Source organism: Choristoneura fumiferana, chromosome 25 (genome assembly GCF_025370935.1).
Source record: "Choristoneura fumiferana chromosome 25, NRCan_CFum_1, whole genome shotgun sequence".
Lineage (NCBI taxonomy): Eukaryota > Metazoa > Arthropoda > Insecta > Lepidoptera > Tortricidae > Choristoneura > Choristoneura fumiferana.
The window spans coordinates 6,059,615-6,086,414 of record NC_133496.1 but is presented as its reverse complement, the minus strand read 5'-3'; the positions used below and the strand labels follow the sequence as shown (position 1 = coordinate 6,086,414).

General features: G+C 40.6%; 1 protein-coding gene across 1 annotated transcript in view; it reads left to right on the top strand.

Moving 5' to 3' along the window:
- The first annotated feature begins 10 nt into the window (after positions 1–10).
- The window catches only part of LOC141442424 (protein polybromo-1-like), a 29,159-nt gene continuing 2,369 nt past the window's right edge, over positions 11–26,800 (top strand). Inside the window, 34 exon segments of the mRNA XM_074107405.1 lie at positions 11–356; positions 745–894; positions 1,277–1,448; positions 1,730–1,860; positions 2,311–2,565; positions 2,931–3,095; positions 3,912–4,011; positions 4,713–4,944; positions 5,391–5,506; positions 7,412–7,659; positions 8,032–8,305; positions 8,879–9,143; positions 9,649–9,747; positions 10,276–10,440; positions 10,655–10,861; positions 11,499–11,681; positions 11,989–12,137; positions 12,573–12,691; positions 13,331–13,444; positions 13,794–13,960; positions 14,046–14,112; positions 14,512–14,617; positions 15,441–15,574; positions 16,616–16,732; positions 17,363–17,489; positions 18,294–18,476; positions 20,337–20,360; positions 21,385–21,524; positions 21,859–21,961; positions 23,206–23,247; positions 23,914–24,097; positions 24,915–24,997; positions 25,397–25,456; positions 25,459–25,549. Coding sequence (XP_073963506.1) covers positions 231–356; positions 745–894; positions 1,277–1,448; positions 1,730–1,860; positions 2,311–2,565; positions 2,931–3,095; positions 3,912–4,011; positions 4,713–4,944; positions 5,391–5,506; positions 7,412–7,659; positions 8,032–8,305; positions 8,879–9,143; positions 9,649–9,747; positions 10,276–10,440; positions 10,655–10,861; positions 11,499–11,681; positions 11,989–12,137; positions 12,573–12,691; positions 13,331–13,444; positions 13,794–13,960; positions 14,046–14,112; positions 14,512–14,617; positions 15,441–15,574; positions 16,616–16,732; positions 17,363–17,489; positions 18,294–18,476; positions 20,337–20,360; positions 21,385–21,524; positions 21,859–21,961; positions 23,206–23,247; positions 23,914–24,097; positions 24,915–24,997; positions 25,397–25,456; positions 25,459–25,549 — 4,898 coding nt within the window. The 5' untranslated portion in view covers positions 11–230.

The window sequence follows — 26,800 nt, the reverse complement described above, 5'->3', positions numbered from 1 at the left end:
CATATCTCAATGGACGACGCTTGTTGTGGATCGAGTGCAAGCTAAATTATTTATCTTTATTTCATCTCATATAACTTAATGAATTGAACAGTATTCCAATATTTTGTAGTTTACATCCTAGACATTCTTAAACAATGTAACCACATGTTTTAATCACCCTACAATTGCTTAAAATCAGTGTTGTCTAACTCGCTGCGGTGGATTTTGGTTTAGCCTGGTATAGATTGAAAATGAGTAAAAGACGTCGTGCCTCGTCGGTAGCCAGCCGCGGGGCTGACGGCGACGATAGCGACGATGGAGTGGACCACACTCCAGGGCCTCCACCATCTGCCCGTAAAAAGAAAAAGCTAGATCCTGTAAGTCAACGCAGGGATACGTTTTTTGCCGCGCGCGCGGCATTTTTATAAATCTTATTTATGTCGTTGACGTAAATCTGACCCAGCAGCCAGCAGGGAGCTTAATATCCATTTACCATATATCTGCACTATCCTTCCTAATAACAATAACATCAATGCAAAAGTAACTCTCTTTCTATTACTCCTTCATGCTGTAACAGCTGAAACAACTTGGATGAAACCCTGGGAAAGACACAGTGTAGTCCTTAATCTGGAAAATGCATAGTTCCTGTGGGATTGCGATAAATGAATTTGTTCAGAAACGAGAGCAACATGTCATTATACAAAAAATACTTAGTGTTAATTAAGTTAAGTTTTGATTCAAATAAATATATTTTCTTATTTGCAGAGTGAAAAGTGTCAACAGTTGTATGACACAATCAGGTCCTTCAAAAAGGAAGATGGCACATTGCTTTGTGACTCATTCATTAGAGCTCCGAAGAGGCGCCAAGAGCCACAGTATTATGAAGTAGTATCGCAGCCTATTGACTTATTGAGGGTATGGATGGAGAACTCAATATTTGATGTTTTTTGTTTGATAGTAAATTTTACTGATTCAAAATATGTATATAACTCACTACCTTAAAAAATGTTGCTTAGTCAATTTTCTCCTTTCAAGCGTTGATGTGATTTTTCACCAGTAAAAAAAAGTTATTGTAAATAAAGTTTTTTGGCAGTTTTCAGCATCATTTTTATGTTCATCTGCCTGTTTAAACTGTTATAAGTGAAAAGTTAACAATTACTGAATTGTTAATTGTAATTGTTTCTCTAAAAGAGAAAAGATTAAAAAAAATGATTTCTTACACATTTTCTTTTCAAAATTCCAGCATAATAATCATGCTTGAACAACTTGCAAGAAATATTTTGTAATATATGTGCAGGTGCAGCAGAAACTCAAGATGGACTCTTACGAGGACCTGGATGAGCTCTCAGCTGACATTGAGCTGCTGGTTAACAATGCCAAAGCTTTTTACAAGCCTGATTCTTCTGAGTACAAGGATGCCATTGAACTGTGGAAACTGTACACGCATACAAAGCAGGCTTTAGAGAATGGTGAGGAATTTTAATGAACTAAAAGAATTTCTTTGCTCACCTGCGACCTTATGATAGCTAAGTTTATGCAATATATGCGTCTTCATGCAGTTCCTTCACCTCCACACTGTAAGAACACACACAAATCAACCAAAATTTTTATTTTTTTTTATTTTTTATTTTAATTTCACACGCCTTGTCAGGAAGATTTTAGTTACACTCTTTACGATTCATTGTATAAACTTGTTATACCTAAAAACATGTGAAAATATAAATAAATAACCAAGCTGTGTAACTTTCAGGTGAAGAAGTGAAACCTCCACGAGTATCTCGCACGGGCTCACTCTCCCGAAGGTCCGATGTGGCTGAGGACTTATCCGAGACCTCCACTAACAATGAAGAGGACAATGTGTTTGAAGAACTATTCAGTGCTGTAAGTTTTACTGTGTTTCTTGGGAATGTCAACTAATTTTTATTTGTATGAACAATTAACCAGTAATGGACTTATTTTTCTGCTACAGTCTGTTGCAGGCTGTATGACTATGAACAATCAAAGATAAGAATTTTTCACTGAAACTTTTGTATAATTTTACTTTTAAAGTTATGTACAAACAAAATAATAAAGACAGAAGAACAAAAGTAATGTATCTTGATTTGTGAGGCATCATTAGATGAGATATTTTATCAAATTTTGGTCCCTAATAATATCCATAAGCCTATAGTCACAATTTCTAAAGAAAATTTCAACAAAAAAGATGTGCTAGAAATTAAAAATGATGCCCAACTTATTGAGCTTATCTAGGCTATATTTATACTGATCCAGTTTTATCCCAAACTTTAATCTTAATAATAAAATAAACAAAATCCAACATTTTTACCACAGGTAATGTCTGCAAACTCTGAGGGGCGCCCTCTCTACACAGCCTTCCAGTTTCTCCCCTCCAAACGCCGATACCCTGACTATTATGGTGTAATAGACTCCCCCATAGACCTCAAGACCATAGCCCAGAAGATCCAAGGCGGGGAGTATGCTAACCTGAACGAATTAGAAAAGGATCTGCTGCTCATGGTCAGGAATGCTTGCCATTTCAATGAACCTGGCAGCTTTATTTATAAGGATGCAAAGACTTTAAAAAAGGTATGTCATGAAACAAAATCAAGTCTCTTTAACTCATATCCGACATATTTAATCATATCAACATATGTTGATACAAATTTGTCGATATAACCTTGTGTAGACGCGAAATGATAATGTTTGTCACTTTTGGGGCTTTATTTTCATAGCTTTAGGGAAAACAACAACAAATAATAAAGTAACGAAATTTTCACAATAACGGAAATTGTTCTAAGCAATTTTCCATCCAGGTATCTTGTAGTTATCTTGTAGTTAATTAAACTTTCCGAACAGGAGATGAAAAAGATTTTTTTTATTGTATAAATACTAAGACGCCACTACAAATATGTGTAATTAAATATAACGTTTGTCATCCATCACTTCATCAGGTGATCCAAGTCCGCAAGCAGGAGTTAGAGCAGCACAGCCGCAGCGGTCCCGCCAAGACCTCTGAGCGTATCCGCAGCAAGCGCACGTCGCGCATTGGGCCTGTACCCAACAGTGGGGCGCTGGCCATCATGGACCCCCCAGGCTCTGACAGCGACGTGGTCAAGGTATAAATGATGTCAGAATAGTCGCAATCATCTGACTAAGAATATATTCTTTTTATAATACTAGCTATTTCCCACGACTCTGTCCTAGTTGGTCTGCCAAGAATTCATTTATTTCTATTCCGCTATTTATATATGTATATTCTACACAATTTTCCGGGATACAAGATATCTTATGTCTCTCCCATGGTCTCAAACTATCTTCATACCAAATATAATAGCTTGCACAGAGCGGGTGGACGCCTGATAAAAAATAGTATAAGCAGCGCCACAGAATAAGTAATACGACGTAAGTGCTACGGATTTTGCATGCGCCCGCTCGGTGCATCCGCACCAGCTAGCGTAGCCCCTAAGCGTACAGGTGTAACAGACAGACAGACAAAGTTTCTTTTGCATTTGAATTTTTTTTATTTGAATGGATGGCAAACGAGCAAGTGAGTCTCCTGATGGTAAGAGATCACCACCGCCCATAAACATCTGCAACACCAGGGGTATTGCAGATGCGTTACCAACCTAGAGGCCTAAGATGGGTCACGTGCCAGTAATTTCACCGGCTGTCTTACTCTCCACGCCGAAACACAACAGTGCAAGCACTGCTGCTGAAGCAGGATTAGCGAGCAAGATGGTGGTAGCAATCCGGGCGGACCTTGCACAAGGTCCTACCACCTGCAATATGGATGGCCTCTTAAGCAGAGGATCGGGGCCTGGGGGATTTGGGCCCCAACGGCCATCTCCGTCTGTTCTCCTTGCTTTATGGCCTGCCCATAGCCAGTGCAGCGAGCTTTAGGTCTGTTAAAAAAGGGTAAATTTTTGTCGTAGCACTCTGAAGACAGCGAAAGTGACGACGAGAAAGGCGACAACGAAGACTCGCCGCAGTGGAAACTGTTTGCAACCGTCAAGAATCACTTGGGGCCTAACGGTAATCTTTAAAATTTTAATTTTATTTTATTTACTTTAAGTAGTAGTATGTAGTATGTACAAAGATGGATGGCGAATTCTGCACATTAAGGTCGACCCATTACACCATACATACTATGACCGTTATAGCAACAGTCAGGCAAAAATATAATTTGTATTGAAAAATAGAGCAGAGGATCTTGGTATCAAACCCTGGCTCGCACCTCGTGAGTTCTTCGAAAAGCCGAACGTTTATAAAGACCCAGAGAATCGGAATATTGTCATCATCATCATCATCATGTCAGCCGAAAGACGTCCACTGCTGGACATAGGCCTCCCCCAAGGCTCTCCACTCAGACCGGTCTTGTGCTTTCCGCATCCACCGCGATCCCGCGATCTTAACCAAGTCGTCGCTCCATCTTGTTGGAGGCCTACCGACAGCTCGTCTCCCGGTCCGCGGACGCCATTCGAGAACCTTCTGGCCCCATCGGCCATCCGTCCTGCGAGCAATGTGCCCCGCCCACTGCCACTTTAGTTTCGCAATTCTTCGGGCTATGTCGGTAACCTTAGTTCTACTGCGGATATCATCATTTCTAACTCTAACCCGCAGAGAAACCCCGAGCATAGCCCTCTCCATAGCCCTCTGAGTGACTTTGAGTTGAATATCGTCAATGTCACACATAAAAGTTTTCCGTTTTAAATGAACAGTACACTACACTGCAGGTACACCAATGGCAGACGCGTTCTCGAAGCTTCCATCACGTCGCGCCTACCCGGATTACTACAAGGAGATCAAAAATCCAGTCTCCCTGAACCAGATCCGGAACAAAATCAGACGCGGCAACTATGGCACGCTGTCAGAAGTGGCCGGCGATATGAATATCATGTTCGAGAATGCCAAACAGTATAACCTGCCGACGTCAAGACTTTACAAGGACGCTGTGAAGTTGCAAAGGTAAGATTAAGAAGACTATCTTGAGCTTCTTTACTCATCACTAAAACCCGCAAAAAATCAACTGTAGTTAACTATATTAATAGAAAGCTCATGAGAACACCCAAGCGATACACTAGAAATGCTTGCCAGAATGAAATGGCAATTGTGTGCCGCTTACATGTTCCCGCACGGCCTCGCGTTTAACAACTACCGAGTCCCTCGTACCACGAAACTCAGTGCACACGGTGACAAGCGACGCCCGTCATACAGTTTGCGATAGTTAAGCGACAGTCGCTATTCCGAGACGTTATCGTAATACTCTTTAACTCGCGGCGAACATACTTTATTGTATTAAGAGGAGTTTTAGATAATACAGTCAATAAAACTCAGCAAAAATAAAAGCTTGTATATTATAATTATAAGCGATTTTCTCGTAAAACTTATGACTAAATTTATTGTTGCTCCAGATTAATGCAACAGCGTGTGCAAGAACTTCTCGACATCGTGCAAAGCTCGTCCAGTGACGACGAAAGTCTATCTTCCGTGAAGAACCAAACGCAAGTCAGCACGCCTAGACCCCGTGGTAAGTTTTTTTTTTAATTCCATGTTTCAGTCAAGGTCACTAATATCTATACAGCCATTACGTCAGTCTAAAGTTATATTTTAAGTTACGCGCGTTAAGCCCTACTTATCCTAAAGCACAGGTTGTACCTATTTAGGATGTAGTGTTTTAGTTAAGTGGACAATGTATTGGAAATAAATGATTATTATTATTTATATCAAATGGTCATAAATATGAACATTTCAAAAAATTATGACATGGTGTAAAAACCTTTAAGCGACCTTTTTTTTTTAAACAAAATCAAGTGCGGGTAGTAGGAAAAACAGTGGCACGTGATACCCTACACTTCAGTCTACTCGAGACCATGGCCGACGCGATGCGGTCGAAACATCGAGGTAATTCTACCAGTGTAATCGTCTATTTAGTCGTTCTTAAGTTCCGAGTGAGAACTCCTATACTTTAAAACATAGTACCGTAATGTGTCAAATTTCAATTCGGTCCGATATTTTAAAATTTGATGTACATAGTACATACGCACAAGTGATCCTATAAATATGTTCCTATCTTTTACTGTTACTCGGATGTACGGGACCTCAAATAGGATGAAAGTGAGGAAATGCTACAAACTGACAACGTCAGATACTCGCAGTATATCTTAATGTCATTGGAATCGTATACAAGGTTTTTATAATAAATGTGTCGATTTTCTTTATCACGCTCGTTAGAGTGCGATTCCGTTAATCCTACTAATATTATACAAGTGAAAATTTGTGATTATGTGTGACGTCTCGTCACAGGGTTAGTTAATGGTAGAAATTAAACACCTTTTGGGGTTTAGCTCATTGCCGTAAGTACGGTCCGCTCCGGTTGCCTGACAAAGCACAACTGACCGAGACCTCTCATAGCACCCGCGCTACCCGCACTTCCGGCGATGTGTATATTTATTTTATAGTAATGTAAGGTAATACGCCACATTATGTATGAGTGTATGTTTGTTACTCGTTCACGCTAAATAGCCGGGCGGCTTTTGATGAAATTTGGATGTTGATAGTACTGTACTATTTATCCCGATATTGCCGCGAGTCCTGAGGCCGTATTGCGCACGCGATCGCAATCAAATGACAGTTCTTGTATGCGAAATCTGTCATTTGATTGCGATCGCGACCGTCAGAAACGTTAGGCAATACGGCCTCGGGTTCAAATCGCTAAGTATAGTCATGAAATGTAAGACATGTTTATAATGCAACATCAATACAGACCACAATGTAATTTTTGGGAAGGATTTACTGATGTAGATGTAGCGCTTAATCGTTTTCAGTCTTATTTTATCGGATAAGTTCGTATTTATCGTGCTCTTTCCATTAGATTCAGTTCAGTACCCATCGTACGGTCATTGTGATATTTGACACTAAATAATAATAATAGACATTTTTACTCACCATCACAAAATATAAATTACAATACACAGACAGATAACATTATTAAGTGAGGCAAAAATGGAAATGAGACTAAGCGAGGTCGCTGGTTTTCAGTCTACAAATAATAAAATTACATATTCCATCCATACCAGCATATATACGTCCCACTGCTGGGCACAGGCCTCCTCTCAGAACAAGAGGGCTTCGGCCATAGTTCCCACGCGGGCCCAGTGCGGATTGGGAACTTCACACGCACCATTGAATTGCATCGCAGGTTTGTGCAGGTTACCTCACGTTGTTTTCCTTTACCGCTAAGCCCAAAGTTGCATATAGTTGGATATAAATATGTCAATTATTTTAATTTCGGGTGTCGGCGTATTCCGACATTTACCAATGGAAATACAACACAATATAATGACTCTTTATTGCACTCCACAAATAGTAAGCGGTACAGAAAACAGGTACACAGAAAGAAATCACAGTAATCACTAGTTCATACGATTTACAGGTCGCCCGCGTATCAACCCGCTCCCGAATACAACACCTTCCGTCAGCACCCCGTCGGCTCCCAAACCCAACGTACCGCTAAAAAAGAAGCTGCACTTCATAGCGAAACAGCTGGTGGAGTTCACTTGCTCCGACGGGCGACAGCCTATGCTGTTGTTTATGGAGAAACCCAGCAAGAAACTGTATCCGGAGTACTACAATGTGATTGACAAGCCTATTGATATGATCACTATTGAGGCTAATATCAAGGTAAGTTTTATTACATTGCTTTTGAATACTTGAATAGCTTGTCTGATTAACCCTTCGTATGACTAAGGGTACGTACTTACTATGCGGTTAGCCGCTCGCTCGGTTTTAGCCGCATAGTACGTACGTAACCTTAGCACTGATCAGTGCCAAAATCAGAAGAGCAACAATTAATTGAATTTTGATACAGCTTTGGCATACAACAGGACTGATCAGTGCTATTATGATTGGTTTTTTGGAGTCTTTGGACCTGGGTTCGATTCCCAGTGCTGGTCTCTTTTTCTGGTTTTTCTGTGCATCCATGTCTCAGTTTGTATTTTCGATATGATCAGTGCTAACTCATACAAGGAGTTAAATTACAACTAACGTTCTCAGAACGATCGCTACAACAGCGTAGAAGAAATGATATCGGACTTCCGTTTAATGTTCTCCAACTGCCGCCAATTCAACGAGGAAGGCTCTATGATATACGAGGACGCGAGCATGCTCGAACGAGTTATGAACGAGAAGATTAAAGAACTAAATACTAACTACGAGAAGAAAGCGCCTAGAAAGGAAATTAAGACTGTCAAGTCGCGGCAGCTGTCGCCGTTCGAGCAAAAGTTGAGGACGCTTTATGATGCTATAAGGGATTATAGGGACCCTAAAGGTAAGCTTACTGGATTTTTACCCGACTGCCTGAAGGGGGGTTATGTTTTTCGGGAGTATGTATGTACAGTCAAAGAAACTGAATCACGTATCTGGGTGGAACCTTTGTGCTAGTTATGTCATATTTGACTTTCCATACATCTGCGGAAGAAATCATAGCGAAATTAATTATGAAAAGGTCCCACCCTGGTACTCGATGTAGTTTTCTCTCGACTGTATGTACGTATGAATATTTCTTTGGTCCTCTTTATAGCTTAAAAGGCTGGACGGTTTTCAACAAGAGGTATTATTAGATTAGTCAAAACTGTTGGAGTGACATAGGATGTATACTATTTCAAAATTGTGTCTGCGATAATAAAATATGCAAGGGCTTTTTTAATTTTGTCATTATGGGTTTCAAATGCTATTAGCCCATTCCAAATATATGTACCGTTTACAAACAAAAGAAAAAATACGTGTCCATTTTTTTTTGCTTGTCACCCGACGAATATTTTCTGATAATGTAACTGACTAATTAGATTTTCAGAAAACTATCCCATTATTCATTCACTGTAATCTATTTTGTTTTCTGTAGGAAACCGTCAACTGGCTCTGATCTTCATGAAACTACCAAGCAAAGCGGAGTACCCCGACTACTACGAGCTAATCAAAAACCCTATAGACATGGAGAAAATAGCCCACAAACTGAAGAACAGTGTCTACAATACTGTCAATGAACTAGCTTCGGATTTTATACTGATGTTTGACAACGCTTGCAAGTACAACGAGCCCGATTCCCAGATTTATAAGGACGCTTTGATATTGCAACGCGTGTGCTTGCAAACTAAACAGATGCTGAGGTAAGTTCCAATATTTTTTTCATAAACAGCATCTGGTTACTTTTTGTTTTTGTATAGAAATACTTTTCTGTAGATATTTTTTATTCAAATTGTTATTTTATTTCAATCGCATCAAATCTTACAAGTCGATATTCTCTCACTAGTGTTCGAGTTGATTTTAAATTTGATGTCCATACTAATATTATAAATGCAAAAGTGTGTGTGTTTGTATGTTTGTCTGTCTTTCACGTCGAAACGGAGCGACGGATCGACATGATTTTTGGCATAGAGATAGTTTATGGGCCATAGGCTACTTTTTATCCCGGAAAATGCACAGTTCCCGAGGGAACAGCGCGCGATAACCGAATTCCACGCCGGCAAAGCCGCAGGCAAAAGCTAGTAAATATGTATTTTGAATGATAGCAAGTACAAACAGCAAAAAGAACAGTAGGCACAAAAGCTCATGATTGTAATAGTTATGAGAAATATTCTGTTATTATATAAAAGCCGTACTTGTTTTTCTTAGGGAAGACGACGATGCAGTGCCGGACGTGCCGGCAGCGGTTCAAGAGCTGTTGCTGAACCTGTTCACATCAGTATACAATCACCAAGACGAGGAGGGCAGGTAATCTAGATCTAGACGTCAGACAAAAATCAAAAGCTGTGTTAGTATGGCGGTGGTATTGTTAGCATTTTCCAGTTTCGCATAGTTTGGTATAATTTTTATAATTTTTTTTATATATCCGTAACTAAAAGGTTTTTAGCAAAGCAAGTTTGAAAAAGTGAGTTTTTTACTCTATGTGTCACGCTAATGTGAATTACACACAATTTGATTTTAACATTTTTCCACACCTATTGTTAACCTATGACAGATTAATTTAATAAAAACGAATAATATTTTAACGACTTCAATTGGTTTTAGGTCTAATATTTGTGCACATTTATGTGGTCGATATAATGCACTATGCCTGAAAAGGTGTTAACAATGACTGTGCAGGTTTGTTATGTATGTACGAAAAAAATGTTTTTTTTTTTTGCCTTAGCTAATAAGTTAATTACCATGTTGTTTTTATCAATGAACTGAGCCGTCAATCGAAACCAACGAAAATCAAGAAACACGCGGCGTATAAGTGAAATATTCCCCGTTTGTCAGATGCTACTCGGACAGCATGGCGGAGCTGCCGGAGCACGACGGCGGCGGCGGCGGCGGCGCGCGCGTGCGCGGCATCTCGCTGGACCTGGTCAAGCGGCGTCTGGACCGCGGCCTCTACCGCCGCCTCGACCACTTCCAGCACGACATGTTCGCCGTGTTCGAGAGGTGAGCTACGGACAGGTCTTGATCAAGCCACAATTTTAGCCTTTTGCTGAGCGCGGCCATACACGGAGATTTCCGTAGAGACGAGGGTAAATCTGTGATCGTTTCGGCTCCTCCCGACACTCTTTTTTACAGTACCTATAAGCCAAAATGATGATGATATTTAATCCTTACGTTATCCTTAGCTGCGTTAACTTAACCATTAGTTTTTCCACAGAGCCCGTCGCCTTTCCCGCACCGACAGCCAGATCTTTGAGGACTCTGTAGAACTGCAGTCGTTCTTCATAGCGCACCGCGACCAGTTGTGCGCCAACACGCTGGTGTCGCCGGCGCTGGGCTTCACCCGGGAGACCGTCGCCACCAGCGTCGAGCTGGTCAAGCAGTGCAAGCTGCTGCAAGAGAATGACGAGGAGGACGATACCAGGTCGGTGCTGGCTAATGCTGATGTCTCGAAGGATGATCGGCTGATTCTTTTATTTGTTTCTATTTGTTAGGATTTGGACAAGTTCGCTTAAAAAATTCTCAGTATTTAGTGCTGATTGTTGAACTTTAAGTTACTTAACAGTATTCTATTTACCCCCTGTTTCACCATCCATTGGTTAAATTTATATGACGGATAAAATAAAACTAATCAATGGGTGGTGAAACAGCCCCTTAGACTACTAGACTTGTCTTATTTTTATTCGTATTTTAAAACAGTCTGATTTTGTAATTGTTTTATTTTATTTCATACTGTTTTCATATTTTTGTGAATAAAATTATATATAGAACGGGCATATATTACTTTTCATTTGATTCCCATATTGTTATAATACATTTTTCTAATCGCCCTGTCATAATATTTTTTCTGCTGCGGGGCTGCCATATTGGAATAGTATACCCTATGTCACTCCGACTATTATTTATAACGAATCTAATGAATGATACGTCACAATATCTCAAAATCCATCCAGCTGTTTAGGCTGCAGAGAAAGGACCAAATAAATAGGCATATACATTATATGCATACGCTCAAAAACAACCGTCCTTTGTGCAGTCGGGTAATAAATATTCTTTCTCAGATCAAGCACGGACGACTCGATGCCGTCCGGAGGGGCGCCCCTATCCCAGTCCAAGTACCACAAGGGCGACTTCCTGTATATCCAACCCGACAAGAGCAACAAAGAGCCGAGCATCGTTCAAGTCGTTCGCATCTGGACGAACAGTGACGGCGTCGCTATGATCTACGCGAACGTGTATTTCCGGTGAGTTTAACAAACATACAACGATGCAAGGTAAAGCATCTCTCTGGCGCGACACGAGACATGAGGTTCCAAAACATTAATTTGATTCTTTTGGTACTTTTTTAAACACCCACGGGCCATTTTTCGTAACAGGAGTGAAGATTTTTTTGCCACGTTAAATATCGCTACATGGCGACTTTACTACAAAACTTTGAGTTACCTTGTCAATGGCGTAAGATGATGATGATGATAATGACGACGACGATGATGATGATGATGATGATGATGATGATGATGATGATGATGATGATGATGAATCCTCCCCCAGACCGCACGAGACGTTCCACGTGCGCACTCGCCGCTTCCTGCAACAAGAGGTATTCAAAACGGAGTCGCATCGCAACATACCTCTCGACCAGGTCGCTGGAGCCTGTTACGTCATGAACGTTAAAGAATACTTCAAGTTCCGACCTGAAGGTAAAAACCCTATAACCATTTCTGTCTGAACTAACATTACTTTACGTACTATCCGGGAGCAGTGTCCCAAAGGCCTGTATGGTACCATTTTGTCTAAAAATCAGTTGATCAAAGTACCTAAGTAGTCTAAGAAACAAATGGTCTGGGTAGCAAGTGGTCTAAGAAGCAACTGGTCTGAGTTACAAGTGGTCTAAGAACCAACTGCACCTGTTATTTGTTATTTTAGAGCACTTGCTACTTAGATAGACCAATCTTTGCTTTTTAGACCACTTGCTGCTTAGACCAGTTGTTTTTTTACGCTGAGAAGAGTAGTTAAGGAGCGGTATTTACAAAGTTTATAATAACCTACACTACGAAATGTGATACATAATAAAAAATAACCTCTCGGGTTGTTGGGTGTTATTGATATTATAATGTACAATACCTTGTACACAGGTTACGCCGATAAGGACGTGTATGTGTGCGAGAGTCGGTACAACACGAAGCATCGCATGTTCAAGAAGATCAAGGTGTGGGAGGGCGCCGAGAAGGAGGCAACCCTCGTGCCTAGGGACGTAAGTACCGAATAAATAAAGCCCAGTTTAGATCAGGGCCCTATTTTACCACGCTCACAGGTGAGACTACTACTTTCATACAGAGACACTTAGAAAATACGTGTATATTAATCACGAAACACGATAATTGTAACCCTTCGTTCCCACTTGCCGGTTCCATTTCGTGTCGGATGTCAGTTATTTCTACAGAAAATCGTGTCGGGCAAATGTGAATAGCTTCATATAAAATGTTCTGCCACTGGCCCATCCGATTAAAATCCGGGCCCGACATCTGACAAGTAGGAAAGGGGGTTAACGCAAACCTGACACAGCTTTAATCTGATGATTTACCTACAAATCTACAAATAAATGTCGACCAGGAAAAGTAAGTCTCTTTCACTACATAATCATCATCTAATTTGGATATAACTAAATCCTAAGTATGTCTCGAGTCTCACGATAGTTTTCGGTAAAAAAAAAATGGTTTTAGTTATAGTTAGTCCTGTGCGACGTCTATTATGTTTATTTCATGTGGAAGAGATCGGGTTTCTACATGAAAACATTTGTGTGTCGGACAGACGTAACTGATTTGTGGAGTAGCAAGTTAAAATGTTCTCGTACTAAAAAAATAACTAATTTTCCTGTAATTCTTTGTTTTAGGTGCCTCTAGAACCTAATAGGACGGTGTCCGTTTTCCGTGAGCGAGTAGAGAAGCATAAGGACGAACTGGCGGAGCTGGAAGTGCTTGAAAATGTACAGGAGAAGGAAAGACCTGTAAGTAATCAACGAATATTTTTTTTGTATTTTTTATTGTTATCAGCAGTATGATTTATGAAATGTAAGACTTGTTTTAAAAAACAACCATCACCACGTCGTTATTTTTTGACGTTTGACGGGTTAAAAGTAGTGGGATCGATAATTTTTTTAATAAAAACCAAAAGCTTCTGAATGTTTTCTGTGGTTAAAATTTATCGAGCGTACATTTTTGTCGTACATTAGTAGCATATATTATATATAACAGTTTTTTTTAAGAAGTCACTTGTCTCTTGGACAACGAGACAGGAGAACAAACGAGAAAATTTTGATTGACCCAGTGACGATTTGACTTATGTCCTTTTCCCAGGACGTAGTGATGTATAATCCGCTTGGTACCGACGATGAAAACACGTACTACGAACAGTACAACACGGTGTGCTCCGGAGTTATCAAGACCGGCGACTACGTTTATGTGGTGACGGACGGCGGCAAGCAGCTCATAGCTCAAGTGGACACCATTTGGGAGACTGGCGAGTGAGTGTCCTTCGTGTAGGACGCGTAACTGTTGAATATACTATTTGTAAACTTTAAATTTCACTAAAAAAAATTGTATTTCCAGCAACAAGTGCTACTTCCGCGGCCCCTTCCTCATCTTTCCGTCGGAAGTAGCTAATATCATCAATAAGGTAAGTTCATGAATAGCTTCTTCAAAACTTAACACTAATGTAGCTTTCTTGTACTCTTGTACCGACCATAAAGGTTAGAAAACTGATAAAAGAGAAACTAAAACTTCTTACTAGCTGGGCGTAGATGTAAAGTGGATCTTAGCCTTCGACACCAAACTATGCCATGCCTTGCTGTCTGTGGCAAGATTTTTCCAGCCATCGACTCTAAGATCCGAAAGATCTTTCTGGAACTTAGCTATCCCTCGGGCGGTACCTGGCATCTTACTTGTCCTCTTTTCATTTTCCAGTTTACATCAAAATGTGCCAGTTCTCTTTATTCTTCTTTAGTCCGACCAGGTTGAAATTGGTGTTTTAAGAATTAGCGGGCGTGTTTTATATAATTACCTACTTGTGTTTTAGCCATTCTACAAGCAAGAGGTGCTGTTAACGACGATGCACGACACCAGTCCGCTCGTCGGAATCGTCGGCAAGTGCTCGGTGCTCGATTATGATGATTATCTTAAGTGTAAGTTATTGTCAATTCCTATGAATTCCGTGAAAACGAAAACTTATAGATATAATTCTTCTTCATGATTTCATTTCGTTGTCATTATCATGATTCCGTTTCTTAACTGTCTCATGCTCCATTTCGGAGTAGATTTTGTGTTCTGTGAAATTCGTTAATGTTTAAAACCAGACATTGGTAGTTGTGATTTATTGAAAGTTCGATAGGAGATGATTTTATTGTTAGAAAATATTGTTAAAGCAATATTCTGTTACTTATAAAACTTTTCTCTGACATAAAAAAAATCGTGATAGATCTGTCACGTTTTGAGGTTGCTACCACTCTTACTTACGTCCTCTCTCGAACTTTTGCTTAATCGCAGATACTTGCACTGATGAATGATTCGAAACGCTGTATGCCAAGTTTCTTGCGGCGCATTCTTCTTGGCAATGATGGTATGTCCGTAAGCACTGGTAGTTTAAAAAAAATACGTGTAAAAGAGCCCATTGCGGTTTACTTACAGAATGAATAAAAATACAAACTGAAACAGATGCACAGAGAAACCAGAAAAAGAGACCAGCATTGTGCTCCTATCCAGTGGTGATGTAAGGGTATAGCACGCAGCACGGAATGCTGAGGACCTGGGTTCGATTCCCAGCGCTGGCTTTTTTCGTTTTTCTGTGCATCTATGTTTTCAGTTCGTATTTTCGATATGAATTTTACTTGATGACAGTAAAAGTAACAAAATTTGAAGTTGAAATAAAAAATACAAAAAGACTCCAAAAACCAATCTTAATTAGAATGAATGATTTGAAATTTAGTATCGCCATGGTATTGTTGTCAGGCCGTCCGACGGAGATAGCGGAGAACGACGTGTTCGTGTGCGAGTCGCTGTACGACGAGTCCAACCGCGTCGCACGCAAGCTGAAGGCGGGCCTGAGGAAGTTTGAGCACACCAAGGAGGTCACCGTCGATGAGGTAACAAAGATAATGCTCGCCTTTCCGTGCCACTACTTTAAAAGCGCACTTGTACAAAATTGCAAAATGAATCTTAGTAATCCAGCTAATATAAATGCGAAAGGTTGTAATGAGGGCTATCGCGTATGAATTCGCCGCTAGAGGCGCTAGTGTAGCGTGAGGTCTCCGAAATGTCAAATCTCATAGTTTTTGGGTGAGCAACGCGGGTTTATTTATAATTAGAATAATTTTGTGAATATTTTGCAGTACCTGAAATTAATTATGGCAATTATGCGTTACGGGACATTCGTCTGTGTTTTGAGACAGTTTTGTCTTTCGGAAACTTTTATCCTCCCTTTTTTTCCGAACAAAACGGGATTACGCAACACTGTGGTACGCTTACTTTTATGGCACGCTTTTAGGGTGTATAAATATGATTTTAAAGTAAACTTTGTTTTCACGCCCGTAATAACAGACTTTGAAAGCCACACTTAAAAACCTCACGCAACAATGGCGCCATCTAGAAAGACAAAAAACGATAACCCTCATTAATAGAACACACACGTTATAGTGTGCGTACTTGCATACATCTTTATATTGATTAAGAGCCCAACTAAACTATCGGCCGATAGAAAGTCTGCGGTCTGCGGGGGCTCTTTATTAGTTTTTGTTAAAATTTCATTTTTAATATAAGCTTTTTTTGCTGACTGTACTTGCATTGTCATCTAAAATACATTTCCGTAGCAAATTTCAAGTCAATGCCGATTGACGACGACGAATGGCGAAAGAGACGATTCTGGCCGGACCAGCAAGATTTCGCTATCAGATTATTGTAGTCACAAGATCTAGATAAATAAATACGCCACGGACGTGTGTACGTACATAAGTATAGCATGTAATTTGGCGCGGGTATTTTTTGTTATTTTTTGTCTATCACAAGATTTTAAACGAATACAAAATAGGAGCAAGTTCTTAATTACAGTTTTTTTTAAGAATGCTTTGCATGATTAATTTGTTAACGAATATTTACCGTTGACTTTAATACATTTGTGTTGGTCACAGATCTACTACTTCCCGAAGCAACTGGGCCCGCCGGCTCTGGCCAGCGCGCAAGAAGTCCAGGCGGCCTCCTCAGCCTTCACGCAGAAGCCTTTCAACCCAGTCAATATCGACTCTATGGTAATAAAGAACTTATTTAAGAATAATTAACATTCACTGATTGACTAACGATTATAAGCTGTGTTGTGTCATTCTTTCTTATCCATATATTTTTTTAAAGTTACACACACTTCTTAATGTTAAACCAAGTTTAGACCTGCAAGAAAAAATTTGCAAGTTGTATTACTTTGCGAGGCCGTAAAGCCAACGAGTTTGTAGCGGGCAATCGAGCGCCGCATTGTAATGCAACTTGCACGGTTTTTCTTGCAAGTCTAAACTTGGCTTTAAAGAAGTTATGTAGGTGTCTCTCTTATGTGTCATACATACCTAGCAATCTCACTCGTCAAGTTTGTATATTTTAGTTTGACCTTTCTGAACCTGTATATTTTTTTTTGATTAACAATTAGTTTCTATCTATGATCTGAGCTGCTTGTAGAAGTTAACGGAAGAAAAACACGGTTTAAATAGTTAATTCTGGCCCATGCAAATCCGCCTTGAAGATATCTACAGAATCGACAGATTCTCACAAACAAGCGTGCCTAAACTCAATACAATAAGACTTCTGTAAAATCTTGGAATTTCAATAAAACTCCTAGATCAAATTGTTCAAGCGTCTTTTGTCTGGTATTGTAATAATAATGTGTAACCCAGGATGGCAGCAAGCCGCAGTTCACGAATCTCATCAACACCACGATCGGCAGCCAAGACGTCGAAATGATACTGGAGAACTCGCTAGACGACTCTTCACTCGCCTCGCCCGCCACGCCGCTCTCTATAGGTACGTAACACGCGAGGGAATGTTTCCACTGGTCCACGGCAGCTCAACCACTCGTAGACATCAACAAAATTACTAGTTGGTTGCTCAACATACTTATAGTATATGAGACATTCACCGTAAAGCCCGTGGTAAATTTTAAATATAACTTCACTAAAGCACTAAAGCTTGAAACACACAGAGAGTGGTGGCGGGGCGGTGCGGCGCGGCGCGGAGGCGGTACCGGTTGTAATATTCGAGCTACCATGGAAGAGGGCACACAGAATACCGCGCAGAAAATAAGCGTGGCGCTGTATTCTGTGTGTCCTCTTTCACGTTACCTCGAATATTATAACCGGTACCGCCTCCGAGCCGCGCTGCTCCTCCTCCAGCGTCAGTGTGTTTCTAGATTAAGGGCCTATGCCAGCTGAAGCGGTTTGCACGGTACGGATGGGCGCCTATTGAAAAATAATGAGCAGCGCTAAGCCATGTGCAGGTGTCGCATGGGACGGATTTTATCTGTACCCGCGCCTGCATGCGTGCACGCGCGCCAGTTAGCATAAGCCCTTAGAGGCGCGAGCCGGGGTCTGAATCCACGATACTCTGCTTGAGAGGCTATCAAACCATTAGGCCACCACGGCTTATAGTTACATATGTATTTAATCTTAAAAAATATATGGAATAATCTTAAGTTTTTTTTTTGTGTTGTAGAAATTATGTATTAAAATTAGAGAAAAAGGCTACATGTTAGTTTCGTGTCCAGTTAAACAAAATGTAATGTACCTACTAATAAATTGTTGGAATAATCTACTCTTTTAAACCCCCCAGGCGGCAACAGCAACCCCTACAACCCCTCGATGTCGTCCACCCAGGAGCGGCCGACGCAGCCCGCGACCCCGGCCACGGGGAAGAAGAAGAAAGAACAGAAACAGAAGATCGTCACCGGGTACATACTGTACTCCAGCGAAGTACGGAAGGCTATTATTGCCAACAATCCCGATTCTACCTTCGGTGAGTGCGTGTAGCTTTATTGGTTATAGTTTTTTATGATAGCTTAAAAGAGGACAGTTTTTTTTTAAATTATTTTGAGTGATAATTAAAATATTGGATTTTTTGTGGCACTTTTACATGCTCGTAAAAATACTGACAACCTAATTTGAAGTTTACTTTTTGGTACAATGCGGTGCCTACATTTTTTATGTGACGTCAGTGATGAAATGTATGTCAAAGCGTGTGTCACTAACTGCCAGTTGTCGTATTCATAACTCATGCTTTTCTCACTCTTCGCGGGTTGCCTAACTAAAATATATTCATTCCAAGCCACTGGTACGGTCAACATGGAACCTTTTCAAAGGAAAAGCCATTAAGAGCGGAAAAACCTACACAGTTTTTTTTTTTCAAGTTGAGGCAAATCCGACCATAATTATTATTAAACCTCGATTGGAATGGGATTGAAAAATGTGTCATTTCGTACACATTTTGACGTAAGTATATGAAATACCTGTGAGTTCTCACCCCAATCTTATCGCCGTCTGATAATACGTATATAATTTTTTACTAATTAAACGTATGAGAGAATTGAAATAATATGAGTTTTTATATTAAATGATATTGTAACGGATAACTCACGTCTTAAATCGAATGAGTGAGTGAGTCTCACGGTAGTTTCATGTTCAAAATATGAGTTTTCAATTAAAAATGGCCGCCAATTCAAAGCGGCTAGTCTGTTCTAACTATTCCTCTATTCTAGTTTAATGTCATTGAATCACATTCACCTTTTGCTGTTGAACGGTATAAGGTAGTGTAAAACCCAGAGGCGTTATTGTCTAACTCACTGGAAACCACAATCGCTTTCACCACTTCTTTCTCTCACACGGTTTAAGAGTAGAAAACGGTAGAAAGAGGTGGTGAATAATGCAAATAGACGGATTTTCTTGCAGTTCAAAATTCGAACTTCGTAACTTGCCGTTCCGCTGACACTATTATTTAATACGAGAGTGGGACGGTATGATACGAACTTCGAATTTCGTGGTAGCCCCCTGGGCTTTACAAAGTTAGAGTTCTTATGGTGAATGTGATTACGACAGCGCTCGCTGTACACAATGAGACCTCTAACAGTCCTAACGTGTGCCCAGTAAACCCTGAATGCGCGTGTTTAATGTTATGTTTTATTTTATCAGTCTGTTTATATTTCTTTCTCTGTCGCATCACTTCCTTGTCCACTTCGGCTAGCACGGTTGCTGTCTACTACTGTGCGTATCTTTATACAAAAAAATATATAAGGCAGTTCGTGAATTAGCAACTAAAACGCTAAAGATGAAAAGGAGCGACCACAATGGTATTCGAAATTACTAAGTAGTTTGGCAAGCGAGTCCTGGGGCAAGAGTGGCAGCAAATAAAAAAATGAACTGTAATACATTTTACAGACAAAATATCGTCTGTCGTGATTTAGTTTTAATCTACATTACTGGCCGGGTTGCCAAAATGAGGTTGGCTTGTGTCCACTCAATTGTCAGACTAAAAGAAAACATACTGTTTTTTGCAAACAATTACTCCCTTATTCGTAAAAGATATTTTAGCTTACGTTAATTGTCGATTTTGTCTTTTTCCGTCACTAAGATTTGGTTTTCCCAGATACAGCCAAAACTCGTTTTTTTTTGCTACAGCATTTTTTTTTTATGGCGGAAAAAAAAATATTTTAAAATAAATGGCGCAGGTTACATCGGTAAGCTTTATGTATAGCACTGTGCTTGTGCTAGCCGTAAAGTGGACCTTAGTTTGCGAAATATAAGGTGCAAATATAAATATCGGCACCCATGTAAAATCAACAATTGGCCTTACTGTTTCATTCACACTGAAAATCATTTTTAGCTTCCAAGGAGAAACATTCCAAAAGTATGTATTTGCCTCTATTTCTGTTTGTGCTTTATTAAAAAAAACTGCGTACTTCATACGCGTAGTATAGGCAGAATTCGAAAACTTTATTTTTGTGATGGTTTCTTTTGGTTTTCCTGTATACGATTTATACCTAGCATGTTTGTTGTATTGTGTTAAGAGCTTACATAAGTATTATAGTCTGAGAGCCGGTACACAGTTTAGGGCAGATATTTTGGGAATCTTAAATCTTTAACAATGCTTCCTTTACGCTTTTTAAAAACAAAAACAGAACTAACTGAAAGGTTATAGTGGAGCTAAACCGATCATTGAGGCAAGTTGAAATTGTTATATAATTTTTTATATTACATTTAAAGTTAATGACTGAAATAAATAGATAGGTAGACAATTTAGTCGGGTATGATAATAAATAACATTAATAACTTATCTTAGATGTTCTCAGAAAAATATAAATTATTTTGTGGTTACTGAAAATAAATACGTCAAAACCGTTTATAACGACATTGAAGGGACAGCAATATTTGGTCGTTATATATGGTTAGTCGTTATAACCAGTGTTATTTGGTATATAAGATTGTGTTGAGATTTTTTGGTCGTTATATCCGATATGTCGTTATAGCTGGTATCGCTATAAACGGTTTTCACTAATTTGACTGTAGCTACATATTTATTGAATCAGGCGTTACTTTGCGGAGGTCCATATCAATGAACTAAAAGAATTTCCTTGCTCACCCGCGACCTTACGATAGCTAAGCTGTTAATTTTATAAAAATCCTGAAATATTTACAGTTTCAGAAATATTAAACAGTTGGGAAATGAAAAGTTGCGAAATGAAACAGGTTGCCAAACGTTATTCCCCGAAACATTAGTAAACCCTAGGGTGAATGGGCATTTTTTTTTTATTAAACAAGCGTGCATCATGCGTCCATCTTAGGCCATATCCTCGCTTACCGTCAGCCGTGATTGTGGTCAAACGCAATCCTATTTCTGTGTAAAACCAACTATGTAAATTTCGGCTGCGCAGGTGAGATATCCCGCATAGTGGGCAACGAGTGGCGATCCTTGCCGGCCGCAACCAAACAGAGCTGGGAGGAGCGCGCGGCCAAATGCAACGAAGAAACTTCGGCCAAACTCGCGGAGGAGATGCGGATGCTGTCGGAACACGTAACGTTTTTACATTCGATTTTTATAACTGCTATCCTATCGATGATTTCGCCGATATCGATATTTTTATTTAGTCTAGTCTTTTATGACAGTGTAGCATTACGCATATCATATACACCGTAGGGATGCTGTAAAAACTGTGTGGGACTCAACTCTTCTGAAACTCTCTTGGAGATATAAGAGCACTGACTTATCTTATGAAATACTTATTCTTAGCCAAACTACGATTCTGGCTCAAGGAAAAATGTTTTTACACCAAGTTAGTTAATATTTACGGCTATGTTATGTAGTATAAAATTAATGGATTACTGACATTATTGTTTTTTTGTCTTAGACGCCAATGGAAATGACGTATGAATGCGCTTGGGACACTTGCGACTACCAGTTCGAAGATCTCAATGATTGTATGGAGCATTGTATCGGGGACGGCGGGAACAGTAAGTATCTTTATATAATAGTATATTGTTGCAATAATATTTACAATATCATTCATCCAGTTAGTAGAGCGGAACAAACAGTGAAGACGATTGTAATGTGGGCTAAAAGCCCGGGGAAATATCGCTAGATGGCGTTAGTATCGCGAGGTTTTTTTTTAACGTTACGGTCATGCTTGCAATTGGCTAATAACTAAATGAGCCAATTGCAAGCAAGACTGACGTCAAAACCTCACGATGCTAACGCCTTCTAGCGATATTTCGCCGGTCTTTTACCCTCGTTCTGTTTTTTTTTTGTAACTGTGGTCTGTTTTCTCATTGTAATATTGCGTTTCTGTGTTGTGTGTCTGGGTTCTAAAGCCCGGTTTAGACCTGTAAGGAAAATCGTGCAATGAGGGCTATCGTTTTTTGTCTCACTAGATGGCGCACTGTTGCGTGAGGTTTTTATGTATGGCTTTCAAAGTCTGTTATTACGGGCGTGGAAATAAATTTTAGATTAAAATCATACTTAATACACCTTAAAACCGTACCATAAAAATATCGAGCATGCCACAGTGTTGCATAGTCCCCGTTTTGTTCGGAAAAAAGGGAGGACAAAGGTTTCCGAAAGACAAAACTGTCTCAAACACAGACATTCATTGCCCCGGAACGCATATTTGCTATAATTAATTTCAGATATTGCAAAATATTCACAAAATTATTCTAATTATAAATAAACCCGCGTAGCTCACCCAAAAACTATGAGATTTGACAGTTCGGAGACCTCACGCTACACTAGCGCCTCTAGTGGCGAATTCATACGCGATAGCCCTCATTGGCTAATAACTAAATAAGCCAATTGCAAGCAAGACTGACGTCAAAACCTCACGATACTAACGCCATCTAGCGATATTTCGCCGTCTTTTACCCCTCGTTCTGTTTTTTTTGTAACTGTGTTCTGTTTTCTTATTGTAATATTGTTTCTGTGTTGTGTGTCTGGGTTCTAAAGCCCGGTTTAGACCTGTAAGGAAAATCGTGCAATTACATTGCGAGGCCGTAAAGCCAACCAGTTTGTAGTGGCCAATCGAGCGCCGCAATGTCATACAACTTGCTCGATTTTTCTTGAAAGTCTAAAGTGGGTTTAAGGTTCCTTTACTTTTGCAAATTTGACCGGCTCTTATTATGCAACGTCAGTGTGCTTTTTTATCATATAATCTTTTTAATATAGTACTAATGCGATGACGTATTTTTAATGCCACCTAACGCAGTGATCGGAACGTTCATTGAGACCAAGAAGGCGAAATTAGAACGTACGTATGTTTTGCTCGTAAAATTTTATTTTAAATGGTGACTAAATTTGGGTTGTCTATTTTTTTTTTACAATGTATATAAGTAAATCAAACACCATTTTGAGATAAATACTTTTTAAATCGCTTCCTACATTTATTGAAAATTAGCTGTTGCCCGCGGCTTCGCCCCCGGTTCAGTCTTTTTATTTTGTTTAGCACAAACCTTGTCTTGTCAGTAATGAAACAAAAAAAATAATAATTATCCTTCCGTGCCGTCGTTCGAAAGTTATGCGCGTACATATATTTCGGCGATTCTTCTTTTATTTACTTATATAGATAGATTAATTTAAAAAAAGTAATGGTCCATATGAAAAATATAAATATTGGTTTCGTATAATTCACTTTTATACAAAAAAATAATCAAGGGCAAAATACACTGTGTATGTGACACTGGGCCCACGTGGGAACTACGGCCCAAGCCCTCTCATTCTGAGAGGAGACCTGTGCCCAGCAGTGGGACGTGTATAGGCTGAGATGATGATGATAATGATGATGATGTCGTTCACATACAGCCACATAAATAGGCCCGCCGCACTCCCGACCCGACCCGCTCCCGTCCTGTCAGTTTTAGGCCTTAAAGGCATTGTTATCGCACCGATCTAACCTTTCCCACATGCGTGTCGGCAGCGGGGCACGTGCAGCAGCACTACCGCGGCGTGACCGGCGAGTACCCGTGCGTGTGGCGCAACTGCGCGCGCCTGCGCAAAGGCCAGCAGCCGTTCCCCAACCTGCCGCGCCTGCTCAGACACGTGCGCGACTTGCACATCAACAAGGGAAACCCGAGGCCCATGGCGCTGCACGAACGATCCAGGTACTTCTATAGGGGCTTAGGGTCGTTCGAGTTGGAAACCCGAGGCCCATGGCGCTGCACGAACGATCCAGGTACTTCTATAGGGCCTTAAGGTCGTTCAAGTTGGAAACCCGAGGCCCATGGCGCTGCACGAACGCTCCAGGTACTTCTATAGGGCCTTAGGGTCGTTCAAGTTGTAAACCCGAGGCCCATGGCGCTGCACGAATGATCCAGGTACTTCTATAGGGGCTTAGGGTCGTTCGAGTTGGCTCCCTGAGATCCGTGGCGCTGCACGAACGATCCAGGTACTTTTATAGGGGCTTGGGGTCGTTAGAGTTGGCGACCCGAGACCCATGGCGCTGCACGAACGCTCCAGGTACTTCTATTAGGAGCTTAAGGTCGTTCAAGTTGGAAACCCGAGGCCCATAGCGCTGCACGAGCGATCCAGGTACTTCTATAGGGGCTTAGGGTCGTTCGAGTTGGCTCCCTGAGATCCGTTGCGCTGCACTTACGATCCAGGTACTTCTTATAGGGTCATGAGGTCGTTCAAGTTGGCAACCCGATACCCATGGCGCTGTACGAACGATGCAGGTATTTCTATAGGGACTTAGGGTCGTTCGAGCTGGCGAACTGAGATCCGTAGCGCTGCACGAACGATCCAGTTACTTGAAGAAGGACAAAATGGATATATCAAATTCGCTTCTCATCAACAAAAAGTTGATAAATAATTGATCAGCACCCTGATAACCTTTTTTAAGCTTATCCAATGTAGTAAGCATTTGAAAAGCGCAGGGAAATTTGTGTTGAAATAACTAATAAAGTTTTTGTTTATCTTCAGAAACTTCATCCCGTCATCGAAAAAACCGCCACCGCCGAAAACTTACACAAACAACTTCAGAAGTGGCGTCATGTCTCCAGGAGGTAAGCTAGCGTATGGTGTCATACTCCCCAGCGGAATCACGTGGCACTAAAGCTTACTGCATACTAAACAAACATAATTAACTATGCTATGCTATCAGATGTTAGACTAACGAACCAAAACAAACATTTGACGACCTGATGGCCAGGTGGTTAGAGAACCTGACTACGAAGCTTGAGGACCTGGGTTCGATTCCCTGCCGGGTCATATATTTGTATGAATAATACGAACGTTTGTTCTCGGGTGTTGGATGTTTAGTTGTATTATGTATATAAGTATGTTTATTCGTTGCCTAGTATCCATAGTACAAGCTTTGCTTAGTTTGGGACTGTCAATTGGTGTCAAGTGTCCCCATGATATTATTTTTTTAATTTGTTTGTTGTAATATCGCATGTCTCCAGCGTCGATGTCGGGCATGTCTCCGCTGGCGCGCAACACGCCGTCGCCGGGCGCGGGCGAGGGGGGGGCCCGCCGGGCGCGGCCCGCCTCGACCCGCTGTTCGTGCCCGCGCCGCCGAAGGCCCAGCGCGTCGCACACTCGGAGGCCTATATCAGGTGACCTCACACAAATAATGTAGGAATTAAAGGGTGGTTTTACAGTGACGCTTACGCCAGCGCGGTTGGTAAGCGCCAGTGGGCGGATGACGGATGCAATTTACGTCAAAATCATGTCGAACGATATACGTAATATGGATGGATACGACTACAATTGGTTTAAAAAAGAGAACATTAACTATATAGCATGATGTATGAACGAGTGTAAGAGATGGCATGAGGTGTGAGTATATGAGCGTGAAAGAGAAAGAGCGAGTAAGGAGCAGGTTGATTTTATTTTCAATTAAGAACGGCAAGATTGCTTAGCGACGGAAGACCGATCCATTTTTAATTATAATACGGTATTTGACAACTCCTGAATTTGCCGTATCTTAATATTATTTTGATACTGTCTCTTTCTCAAACGCTTTTCTCTATGCAGCAAGTATGGCACTACTTGCGTGTGACGTCACATGCCAGTATGTCTTTCTCTTTCTGATCTCGAATTTCAAACCTTTATAACTTTGTTATACTGTCTCTATCTCCATCTAAAAGTAGCATAGTTACCTTCACGCGAAGTAGATTCATACCCAACATTTCAAATTCAATATGATCGAACGTCATTCCTTGCAAGGACTTTGTGCATTCCCTTGAGTCTTTTTAGACTCTAGAGTGATAGCGTTGTACCACATTTGGAATTATGTGACTGGAAAATGTGAAAAGGGTATCAATGTTCTTTCGGAGCTCTCTCTGGGTCTTGGTGGGGCGCCCATCCATACTGCCAAATGGGTATATACAAGCAGTTATCCGTAGCCAGATCGACTATGGCTCTATTGGTGATAGAACCTGTAACAAAAACGCACTTAAGAAGTGGGATTGATTCAAGCTAAATGCCTTCGATTTCTCTAGTTGTGAAATCCTCACCAAAAAATGGCTATGCAGGTCGAATGCTTGGATCTCTCCCAGTGTCCCTCCGTAGGCAGTACTTGGCAGACCGCTTCATCTTCAAAGCTGTGTTCTATCTCTAATCACCCCTTCTACCTCGACTAGAGGCGCTTCCTCTCTGGAAGTATCTGAAAATGCATATTGGTCACATAGGAGGACAACCAAGGTATATTGTTTTTTAAAAAAAAAACCTCTCGTCACCGTATACACCTCCAGCTCTAACCCTATCTTTGAGGTCAACTATGAGTCTTTAACTTACACCCCCAATGTTATCCTTGATTTGGCATTGACAAGGATAGCCCAGCGGCTAATATTTCAATTAATAAA